General features: G+C 39.8%; 1 protein-coding gene across 1 annotated transcript in view; it reads right to left on the bottom strand.

Moving 5' to 3' along the window:
- Positions 1 to 12,862, bottom strand: part of EPHA4 (EPH receptor A4) — a 131,172-nt gene that overhangs the window by 70,814 nt on the left and 47,496 nt on the right. The window contains exon 4 of the mRNA XM_032803614.2: positions 7,524 to 7,679. Within this exon, the coding sequence (XP_032659505.1) occupies positions 7,524 to 7,679 (156 nt within the window). The remainder of the gene's footprint in view (positions 1 to 7,523; positions 7,680 to 12,862) is intronic.

The raw sequence follows: 12,862 nt of genomic DNA, 5'->3' as shown, positions 1-12,862 counted from the left end.
GTGTATGATATAGAAAAAATACAAAGGACTATATAAAGAGATGCAAGGAGGAAAGAGATTCATATCTAAAACAGCTCTCAGAACCCAGAGTCTTTTAACCATAGTATTACTATTATTTTTATCAATCACAAGTCTAAAACTGAACTCTCAAGAGACAAAGTTCAAGCGCGAATGCAGATTGCAGTGTTTCCAATTGGGTGCACAGAAAAAAACCCCTCAAATAAATAATAAGATAAATTCCTTTAAACTCCTGTTGCTACCTCACTGAAATGCTGGGGAAACTGGTGAAGGACAAGAGTTCAAGAAGAAGCACCTTGGTTCTCCTCTTTCTATTTTATAAAGCTTTGTTAATCATGTACAACTTTGGAGCTGTCAATAATGCTTCAGTGTCTGAGCTGTGAAGCCCTTCAGATAAGCCTTTGTTGTTAATCTCTCCATCTGAAAGACAGGTTATAAAGCAGAGTAAACACTTGGGATGTGTAAGTTTTGACTCTGAAATAAAGCCCATGCTTTTCCCTGACAGTTGTATATGTTGCTGCCACTAATTGCTTTCTTTCAGCAGTTGTGGACAGCTCTCTGGCTGCTGCAGGCTAGTTTACATAAGCATTGCCATTTAGGGCAACAGTTGCTTCTTAGCTGCATGGATATTCTGGTCATTTATCATTATAGGCTATGTGTTTTTACAACTGTGAGGGCTAAAGTCAACAGTCCACTAAATGTAACAACCAATTGAGAGATCAATCATCAGCTACTTTTCTTTCTTTTTGGGCACAGATTAATATAAATTCAGGTTTTTAATAGATTAACCAGGGCATCTGATTGGGACACAAGGGCCGGATTCCAAAGTTTTTACTCAGGTAAGACTCCCTTTGATTTCAGTGGGAGTTTTGCCTAACTAGGACCTTTGGTCCATTTTCCTGGCATGTATTATTTCCTATTGGCAGGCCAAAAGACCTCTTCCCTTTGGGTTACTTGATATGTAAGACTTGGTTTCTTTGATTTAAAGAACAATGCAATTGATATTTCCACTTCTCTGAAGCTAAGCTAGTTACCGCAGAGCTCTAATTATTAATGTGCCGTTGCAGGTTTGAGACACACACGTCACCACTGTGTGGGCTCTTTGAATTCCCGCACCAATAGCTACTCTAGTAACAACTACTGACCTTCCTAAACCAGCATTTGTGGCAGCTCATGCTCTCACACAGCCTAAAGAAGCACAACCACATCTTCACTAACTAGCTTAACTGCAGCTTAAGAGCAAATATCCATCCAATTGCTTTTTAGATTAAAAGCAATGAAACCCATTATGAACAGCAAAAAGTTCTTTGGACACTGAATAGGAAAAAGTCCAACCTGGAGAAATAGGTCCTGTCACTGCAACAAACTGCCGAATTCTTTACTTCAGCAAAACTTAATTTACTTCAATGGGAATTTTGCCCGAGTATGGACTTCAGGACTGGGCCAAATCAGAGTCCCAAATTAATCCAGTAAATGTCTGTACTAATTTAAAGATATAGAGAAAGAGAGGCAGAAGCTGGCTAATATCTCAAGGGGATATTGCCTTTAATGAACTGTTGATTTGAACCTTAATTATAATAAAGACACAGCCTTGTACAACTCCGCTGGCTCCCTATTCACATCAAGATCTGGTCCAAAAAAATGCCCTCTTTGTTTTTAAAATGTTCTACAGAATTGTTCCAGCAAGTCAACCCCTCTCTTTCTCCTATACCCTCCTTACTCACTTAGCCTCTTCTCAGTCCTTTCATCCAATCAAACTATTTGTGGAGAAAGAGCCTTCTCCTGTGAAATTCCTCTCATCTCAAATCCCTTCCAATATAGCTGCAGCTAACTGATGACATCTCTCTAAATCTCATCTAAATACAAACCCAAAAAAAATCCCCCAAACCACTCTTCCCTATTGGCTCTGCAAAATACAATTCTTTCTCCTGCCTCTGTTATTTTTGTATAAGTTTGCATCTGTAATATTTTACCCTAAAAAGTTTTTCAAGATAACGGTTAGGATGAAGGAAGTTCTACACAATACAGTCATGGGTTATTGTTCCTTAAAGATGAGGCAGCATTTCATATAATTAAATCTGTCTTAAAGGAATAATAAAATCTGTTGTTTAATTATCATTTTCTAATAAGGTGAGGCAGAATTATTACATTGGGAAACACTGCCTCTTATGACAGGAGGGTGTCAAATAAGGGTAGTCTCTTGTATAGGTTTCAATGTCATTTACACTGGTCCTCATTTGCTCTCTCATAGCATATGGTACAACTTCCCATTGAAGGCCTCAGACTGTATTTCTAGAAAAACTCTGGGGGAAACCCTGGGAAGAAAATATGGAAAAGTCCATGCTAAAGCTGTCTGCAACACACTACTGCTTCCATGGCCACATGTTTTCCCCTACTATCTGGTTCTTCTGCACCAGCAGTTGACCTCAAATTATAAACAATTAGAAGAGGTGACAATCAGAATTTGCCTGGATGTGCAGTGAAGGTCTAAGTTTAAGAAAAAATGTATGTGTGTGTTCTTTGTGCAAAAATGTAAGCAACTGTAGTAAATATACTAAATACATGCTCAGATGACCAGCTCTATGTGCAATTAGTCATTCGAATGCAGAGTTATTGTGAATGTATTTGCAAATAGGTATGTAACTGCATCCACATTTTTGAAACTGTAGGCCAATGTTTATCTTTGCGATATTTTAAGTGTAACAGAGGATGGAATCAAGGACATATGTAAGAATGTAACATTTGCAAGATTGAAGTGTTTAGACCTTAGAGACCTTTTTTTAAACCTTGACCTTGGAAACAAGTATGGACAGTGTAATTTTAATTTACATTCAGATTTTAACAACACAGTCACACAGCACTAGTGGAATCCACATTGAGTTTCCACTGTAGATTGTTCATTATTTCATTATAGTTCATTATGTTGATAACTGTCAGAAAGCATTAGAAGCAGGGGGCTTGAGTAATAGGACTGAAATGGTAATTTAAAAACAATATACTTTCTGGAGGAAATACAGAAGTGCACTAAATTCAGTTAGAAGAGGTGAATGTAAAGACAAACTAAGTGACGTTTGCTGTTTGAAGTTAAGGTTCTTTTGATTTCTTGATGACCTAAACTGGAGAAAGTCTTTTTAAAGCAGGCACTATCATCACGTATCTTGCTAAATTTGTCCTCATTAACTCTAAGCTCTTTTGGTATAAACTGTCTTAAAAAGCAGCTGTTTAAGGAATATTTTAGGCCAGGCCAAACTATCAATCAATCAGTCCTTGTTTGGGTGGCACAACGGACTAAATTATTCAGGGTCATTTACTTAGACAGATCTCAAGGTGGACAGTCTATGCTAATCATCTCTTTTGTAAAATGCTCCCAATCACAAACCATTAATAATCTTGATCAAACAGGCAATATAAACAACACAAAAGTGTTCCATGTCGGCTTATAATGTGTGCACGGTTTATTAAAAAACAGTGAAAGAGACACATAGGTAAGCAAGAGCAACTCTCAATGACTTGAGTAGGAATTACACCTGCCTATGCCAGAATGGAATTTAGCAAGGGGGAATAAAAAGTCTAAAATCAGCATCCTCACAGATTAGAAAGGGAACTGTTAAATTGGTGGCTTTTTACCTCTCATAGCTTTGTTTATTGTGGAGACCATTAATACCCCATTTAAGAGCTGACTTTATGCAGACTCATCTTCTTCTCAACAAGTACTGAAGTATAATGAAGGTCTGAATAGTTGCATTAATATAACTTTTGCCATGCTTCTAGAGGGGGAAAATAACTGTTTTCCACAGTTTCTGGTCAACCATACCATTTCCCTGCCCTAGCACACAGCTGAAAAGCCCTGTCAGCTTTAGAATTGCAAGCTTGAATTCCTGATCCAAAGTAAGAAGGAGAATTTTGTCTGAGAAAGGAGGAGGTGATTCTTTTCCTCTGCAATGACACATCATCAGTGATTATCCCTTGGAGACAAGACTGAAGTGAAAGTTCCCTTCTGTCCCATAAGTAAATGTGTGTCTTTGTGCATCTATGTCTGCTCTATTCACATGTCCCAGCTACAATCAAACTCTGCTGCCATTCATACCCATGCAACCCTACCTGGCCATATTCTGCTCTCAATTTTGTAGGTGTAAGTCAGGAGTAACTACTGATATCAGTGGAGCTATACTGGATTTCTACCAGTGTACCTACAGTCAAATTTGGGTCATTTACTTAAAGGATGCATGAGCAAGAGTTAAAAAAGTGGTTTGTATAATTTAACACAGGACAAAGAACATGTAAAATATTCCTCATCAAATCTTTGATGCAGAGGGATAGTGTCAGAATATTCCAAGCTCCGGGGATCATGATCGGCCCAGCACATCAGAGAGTAGGTGCAATTTTCATTGACATGAGAACTGTGTAAAAGGGAAGGGAGGAAGATCTCTAATTCCCTCTCATCCATAAGAACAATCAGGTTAATGGAAAGCTGTAAGAGAGTCTTCCTCCCCAAGCCTGCAAAGGGTAAGATACAAATGACAAGAGAGAGCTGATATATTACTAAAAGAAATCGATACCAAAGGGTCAAGGATCTACAGAAAAGAGTCCTGAGAAGACTGAAGTTCTTCATCTTAAAAAAAGATTTAGAAATGATAATATATAGTTTAAAAAAATGATCAACCCATAGTCCATTCCAGGTGTTTCCCTCCAAATTACCCAACACTACTTTTGTTCACTTGGTCTAATAGTTCTCCAAGTGAACAGAAACCTGATTTTACAAGCCACTGGAGCATTGTCTATCTTTCTGCTACAAGAATGGATCTCAGATACTGTGTTTTATTTCTTCATTAGTGTGCCGTCACACTGAGCGATTACTAAATGCAGGGCTGAATGAGAATACCAGGGTTAAAGAGAGCATAATGAACAAAGAAGGTGCCTGATTATTATGGCTGTCCGCACAAGGGAATTGGCTTTGTCACCTGGTTTAACCAACTGGTAAGAACTGATTAGCATCTGAAATCAGTTTGAAAAAGAACTTCTGATGTTTATGTTCTTCTCCATCTCCACATCTTGTCAGGAAAGGCAGACTAACTCGAGGGTTCTTTGGAGGGGTTACTTACATATAGGCTCCCTAAATGGCTTCCATCACTTGCCCAGGAGGAGTTGGCCAATGGCTATCTGGAGTTGGTTTCAGAAGGAGAGGTGGGACAGGTGTCCTCTTGCAAAACCCACCTTGCTGTGAGACGATGCCTTAACATGCTCACACAGGAATACACTTCATGATCAGAGCCTTGTCTGTTGTAATGTCATAAGCATACACAGTCATAAACAACATTAGAACATAGTTAAGCCAAAAACGTCAGAGGAGGGGTGTGCTGGAGAGTGTGCGGCATGCCGTATGTGACTCAATCATAAACGAACACAGAAATAACTTGGTTGTTCTCCTTCACGTTGGGTCACATAGAAATAAACCCTTTAACCTTTTTTTAGCACTCCAACAAAACAAATCCATTTCACATTTCTTACAGACTACATGCAAGCACACGCATGCGCACTCTTTTCTGTAATATATACAGGCTCAAATCATGGCACTGGGCTACACTGGGTGCAGTGTAAATCTACACTGTTCCAGGCAGAGCTCAGACCTGGACCATCATTCTTCCTCTAATGCTCCAATGCATTTGGTACTGTTGTTTCTGTGTGCCTAGTATTCTCATTTGCAGATGTGAGGAGTGGAGGCAGGGCTGTGTCCCCATCTCTTCGTCGCCAACTTTCTGGGTTAAGCTATAACCCCGGGAGTAATCCTGAGAACAGTGACTGCAGCTGTGACCGAGTATCACGCCAGCCTCAACCCCATTACACACACAAGCTGGTCAGAACCTCACCCACAGTGATTAAACTTAGCAAACATGGACCCTATCTCAAGCTGATCATCTGCAGGAACATGCTTCACAAGAAAGAATTGTACTTGTAAATATACTTGTTATCCTTCCACAAAAAAAATATTCCTGGATATGACTCACTATCCATTAGAACCCTCTCTTTGCACTTTGGTCACTTGCACATGCTGTGTCTCCTCACCTCAAACCTTCGTTTGATAGTTTCATTTTTGGTTAGGACTTCTCTCACTAAGGCCAGGTTTTCATTGGAATCTTTAGCTGCTGTAATAATGGTGCTTAGGGGTGCGATTGTTGGAAGGGAAGGGCTAGAATTTAGGAAGGATGCTGTAACAGTGATGGACAAAAAATGAAGGGGAGAAACGAAGATTAAAAGAGACACTATAAAATGTCCAGTGACACCTTAAAGATTAACAGATTTATTTGGGCATAAGCTTTCGTGGGTAAAAAAACAACGAAAACCCTTCAGATGCATCATCTGAAGAAGTGGGTTTTCTACACACGAAAGCTTATGCCCAAATAAATCTGTTAGTCTTTAAGGTGCCACTGAACTCCTTTTTGTTTTTGTGGATACAGACTACACGGCTACCCCCTGATACTTGACACTATAAAATGAGACCCATCTCCTCATAAGAAATTTGGATTACAATAAAAACAAAACAAAACAAAGAATATCTCTCGCTTGCTCCTTCTCACACACAGACACCACCACATCCTGATTCTGGATCCAAAAGCAGTCCCTATAGACTTCAATGGGAGCCGTACATGAATATACTCCAGCAAAATATAGCCTTTATGTTTATTAACTCAGAATATCATATTCATGTAGAAAAAAACTCAGTGATCAAAATATTAGGCTGAGGGAAGGTTTAAGTCTCACTTCTTAAACAGCATGACCCCTAACACATACCCAGATTGATATGCTGGTTGTACCTACCCCTGTAGGCATGCTCTCGCTGATGAAAACATCCTTGTGGAATTAAATGTAATCTCCTGTTTCCCCACAAGTTGGAGCGACTGGAGGATTTACAGATATTGCACAGATTTGACTGATATAGATTTGGACATATGCACTTATAAACCATGTATGTATTAGGGGCACAACAAACTAACCATCTTGGTATTTAAGACTGCTACTGCCATCATTAAGGAGTTATGCTGTAAATTTTAAGCTAGTCAACTCAACACTGACAGTCATTAAATATCCAAATATTTACATTCATCCTTGTAACTGTGAACAAATGTATCACAATTTCTACATACATTAAGGTTTTAAAATAGAAAAGGCTGTGTAGTTCAGAGGATAGTGCACTGGACTGGGACTCAGGAAATACAGGCTATATTCCTGTGTCTGCCACTGATAATGGAGCATGAGGTCAAATATCTGATTATTACTGAGCTATTTATTTTTACAGCAATGATTTCATCTCTCATTTAATTATAATTTCATGTTATGTTTTGTGTCGGGAAGAGACCTGCTTGTGATACATTGTGTTTACTTGGCTGAAGAGGAATGTTACCGAATGCTGCTGCCGCACACTTCTCCAAGCGCGATGTGCATCTCAAGGGAACGTTTTTCAAATTATTGAGGCAGAAAGAATAAATAAATAAGAGAGTCTGACTTACGAGTGCAGGGCATGGAGGCAGCATCATTTTCAGCTCGGAAAAAGCCCCGATCACAAGTGCAGGAGGTAGAGCCTTCCCAGATGGAGTAGCTGTGGGATGGGCATTTGGCACAGGAAACATCTGTGGAGAGAGCCTTGTAGTATCCAATTTTGCAAGCTAAAAGGAGAAAGGGGAATGGAGAGTGTTATTTGCCCAGTATGTGATAATAAAATCTGTTTCCTTTACTCAAAATCTAGGATGGAGACATTTTCGAAGAATAACAAACCATGCCCAGATGAGAAGTTAACAAACCAACAAGCTCTTAGTCGCTAGCCCTATACTTAGGGATACAATTGCTAATTCAAACAAGGGCCCTTTAAGAAGCTGGTCTGGTGCTTTTACAACAGCACCTATAAACACATTTCGCTACCAACTTTGCTGGAAAACCTGCTTCATCTTTGTGTTATATGTGGTCTTGCATGTCACTCCCCATTCCCACCTGCGTGCACACACTCATACAACACAGTAACAGAGCACAACAGTTTAATTCTACGGCCACTTAAGGAATGGCAGCTGATAGTCTGACAGTGCCAATTTTGGACATGGAGTGGAACAGGCACCCACTCTGATTGGCAGGGAGGCTCTGAGTCTAACATGCCCGGAAATGGCATGTCTCCCTCTGGCAAGGCAGGATTAATTTGGCTCCTTCTCCTCAAGGGAGGAAATAAGCATGTTCTTCCCTCCTCGAAGCTAGGGTATCCAATAGCTGCACTGCTGGCACCGAATCCCCTTTCAGTGACATCATCTTCATGAGGGCAACGCTTACATGGATGGCTACTTTTATATCACTTGGAAAAAAGTCATTACTGTCATGAATAGCAAGTTTTAGTAGGGGCCCCCAGGTATGTCATCCTAGAAATCTGTGCCTTGGCAAAAGAGAGAAGGCAGCCAACACCACTGGCTTTCAACCCTTCAGAGGCCAGAGCAAACATCCAGGCTTTTTTTTTTTTTTATAACAACAGAGAGTGTAAGAGGGAGGGTTATTCCCCATATTTACAGCATGACTCACTCTCAAGGCTCTTCATTTGGCACCTAGACTATCTTTAGAGTTCTTCTTCTCTGCATCCATCCAGTTATTGTTGTTTTTCATTTATTCTTTAATTTTTATGATACACACTCTAGACAGGGATTTTAGAGACATATTCGTAAAGGAGCATGTTACTTCGCTCTTCCTAACCAAAGCCACTGACGGAATTTCCTTAACGAGTCTAAACTTCATGATGTGTGGAGCGCTGTCAGTAAAAGCACTGCGAGATCAATCTCGGCCTCGCTCACCTTGGCTGTCACTGGACCAGTGAATCTTATAATAACATGTTGCTCCAATGACTAAGATTTATGCTTCCAGAGTTTATACACATCACATAATTAGATAAGGTTCAGCTTGCAAGGTGCTTTTTGGCTAAACGTCAAATGGCCTTGGGGTTTCGATTAAAATCAGAAACTGCTGCTTTGGCAGGAAGAAGCTCTAGGGTCAAGCCCAACCTCTCCACATCAAATACAATTAGTCCCCGAACACAAATAGAAACTCACTGGGCATAGGCTGTCACTCAGTCAGTCACAGTAAACAAAGGCAACTTGTGCAAAATGGATTATTCTGCTTGTAGTGCAGGCTGCCAAAAAAAGGAAAAAAACTACCTTAATATTTTTTTACATCGGAGTTGCAGTGTTTGATGAATGTGCTCAAATACTGCTAGCAGCCTTGATGCATTTGGTTTAAAACCACTGACATGTGACAGACTCTGAGTTGAGTTACACTGGTGTAAATTAGTAGTAACTCTGTTGAAAATGGTGGTGCACCTGGTTTGTATTAGCATAAGTCAGATCACAATCATGCCCTACTCCTAAAAATGACAAATACATAGATGCAGACAGAGAGCACTTTTTTGCAACGTAAAAAAGAAAGGGAGATTAAAAAACAGAATAACCAGCCCCACAGAGGGGACGAAAATTCTGCTGTGGTTTTAACATTTTATCACAAAAACAGGAAGATACAGCAGTTACACATTCTGGGGGGAAATTCCCACATTATACCCTCTTTTCAGACGCTGCAGCTAGGAAGGGATTGAGGGGATGCTGTAGGCATGGGAGTGGGGTTTGAAATTCTACAATTCACAGGAATTTTCCCCTTTTTCTTAACACAACATAATCTTTTGTTTTCTACTACGTTAAACCTTGGTCATTAATATTTCAGGACCTGCAAAAAGCTCTCTCTAAATGCAGTGGCAGCTTCTGAAGCACAGAGCCATTTTGCTTCGGCTATACAAAATCACCGACTACTGAACCAAAGGTTTTCTTCACTTCAGCGTGTTCACAGATGCACTACATTTCAGCACTTGGCACATAAGAATACTTGAGAATACACTGCATTTATTCAACAGTTCTTTGCACCTCTAAGTTCTATTGTATTTTCACTTAAAAACCTGATCCTAACCCTGTCAAGGGTATTCTTTCTCTGAAGTACAGCTGACACACCTACTATGACTGGTACTGGCCATTTGTTTAAAACTAGGATATTATACAGTATTTTTAAATGTTAATGAATTAGTAGACAAACAACAAGTGTGAATAGAACCCATTCCTTGAAAGTCTTTATTGCTTGCTCATGACAATCCTTCATTTTGCTTCTTTTCTGGGGAGGATTTGCTAGATAGGACAGGGCATGAATGGTATTCTTATACAGCTTTCGAAAGATGTCATTGTAAAAAGATTAGTTTACATGTGCAATACAAACCCTGAATTCAATTCCTTTAGCTTTCCCTTAATTAGTTCTTCCTATTAGTTTAAAAAAAAGTGAGAGAGAGAAAGAGAGAGAAATCTTTTCTTCCGTTCAGATGACCCACCAACATAAAGTTATTTTTAAAACAGAATTATCCTTAAGATTTCCAAGGAAACTCTTAAACAGAAATATTTTCAGTGTGAAAAAACAAAATAGTGATACCTCTATTTTTTCTGGGGTAAAAAAAATAATTTTAAGTGAAGATGAGCCTAAAACAAAACCTTGGACTCACAGCTGCACAAATCCTACTTTTAAGCACATCTATTTTATTTATCTTTTCATGATACTCAGCAGAACACCGTCAACCTCAGCAAGCAAAAAATTTAGCCTGCCATTCTTATAGCTTTCACTAGGGATATCCACTAAAGCACAGTTACAATTGCAAAAACAGGAGTTTAAGAAAAGCAGGAGTCCAGGTCTCACTGAATATCAAAGGGATTTGGGTGTATAACTTCCTTAGGCTGTTTTAAAAATCCCAGCCTCTCATTATAAAGCTGTTTTCAGAAGCTCATTACTTCCTGAAACAATTTATGTGTAGACTGGAGGTTGCGTTGCTTGTTTTCATTCAACCTTTCCAAAATTAAGTGAGGTTGAAAAATAAACAAAATAGTTCTCCCAGCTGATTCTCCCCACACTTTTTATTTTGGGGCGGGGGGGCAGGGAGAGGGCAATGCTACAACTAAATACGTTGATGTTATTGCATGTAAATACAAAATACAGAGCGACACTTTTGATAGGTTTGGAAGAAAAATAATTAAAAACTAAAATATTAAACATCAATTTATTTATATATTAGTTTTATTTCAAGCTGGGAACAAATGTAAACATTTTCACCCAAAATGAACTCCTTTTTTTTCCTTGTTGAAATTTGAATTTAATATTTCATCAACATTTTTAAAAATTTGAACAGCTCTACAGATGGTAGAAAATGAGCTTAATTTTTGGCAAAAAACTTCCTGAAAAAATTCATCCCAGTTTTTTCACTGAAATTCAAAATAACTACAAAACTATTTAAATCTGGGAAATTTAAGACAACTCTATTTATATTCCTTTTGGCTCTTTCTTGGTTTATTTACTTCCCTTTACCCTGGTGACCCTCCCTCCCTGAGTCTGCATTCACCAGAAGGCTAACTACTACTTTGGGTGTGGATAAGGGAGTCTCCATGGGGCTAGACTTCTTTGTGGCAGATTTCAGTGGCATTAAAGTCACAAAAATGAGAGTTATTTGGGTTGGCGGACTGCTGCTTAAGCCCATAGCCCTCTCTATGACCCTCTTGATATGGGAGCTGCCCTAGCAGCCAGATTATTTAGGGGGCAATACAGAAGCTAGAGAAAAAGACTTAAGGAGCTACCAGCTAACTCACACCAACTGCAGAAGCATATTTTTAATGGGGCAAAATAGGACAAATCACAGCTTCTGGTTTTGAAGCTAATAAAGAGGAGAAGGTAGATGGATAGATGAAGGGCCAAATTCTTTGCTGGCACAACTCCACTTAGTCAATGAGAAGGTCTGGCACATAAATTTTAAATTCTTAGTTCAATGTACAGCAGCAGTAAAGAAAGTTAATGGTATAGAGGCTTGTAATGAGGACTTTATGGGCATGTAAACCCTAGAATGTTGACCTGTGACTCTATAAAGCATAGTTAGCCTGCATTTGAAACTCTAATCCTGTAAGTACTAGTATGGCTCCCGGAGCCTGCATGGAACTCACTGCAGAATCAGGACCTTAGTAGGAAATTTATCCCTTTGCAGAGGGCTAGCACAGGGTCAATGCACCACTTAAACCTTCATTAATGTGACTAAGTGAGTGCTGGTGCAATAATCTTAAGATTTGTGTCTTCTAGCGTCTCCAGTTAAACAGAAAACAATAATGTTGCATTCATGTATTTGATGGCATTTTTATAGGCAGAGCACAATTGATCTGCTTAATAGAAAAACAGATCAGCTGTGCAAATAAACTTAGAACTTGTTTACACTTCCCTACACTTGCAGCAGATGTAGGGTACATGTAGATACATGCAGCAGTGAAAAGGTCCAGCAAAGGTACACAGAGGGGAAAGGTTCTAGCAGTGGGTAGCTGTTGGAGCCTTTCCCCACTGTCTCCCTGTCAGAGCCTCTCTGTGCTACCAGAGTCTTTTACTGAAGGGACAGGCTGATGCTACACTGCTAAAAATAGTAATGTAGACATGGAAGGCATTGTTTGAGCATGTAGAGAGCCACATAGAGTATATATTCTTCGGTTCAGGAGTGCAGGCCACACTACTCTACTCTGTTGTCCTCTAAGCCAGTGGTTCTCAAACTAGGGCCGCCGCTTGTTCAGGGTAAGCCCCTGGCGGGCTGGGCTGGTTTGTTTACCTGCCGCATCCACAGGTTTGGTCAATCGCAGCTCCCACTAGAAGGGCGGCCAGCACATCCCTTGGCCCACACTGCTTCCTGCAGCCCCCATTGGCCTAGAGCGGCAAACCGCGGCAAGTGGGAGCCGCGATTGCCCAAACCTGTGGACGCGGGAGGTAAACAAACTGA

The sequence above is a fragment of the Chelonoidis abingdonii genome, chromosome 8 (assembly GCF_003597395.2).
Source record: "Chelonoidis abingdonii isolate Lonesome George chromosome 8, CheloAbing_2.0, whole genome shotgun sequence".
NCBI lineage: Eukaryota > Metazoa > Chordata > Testudines > Testudinidae > Chelonoidis > Chelonoidis abingdonii.
The sequence above is the reverse complement of the archived record's forward strand: the minus strand, read 5'-3'. Positions and strand labels throughout refer to the sequence as shown.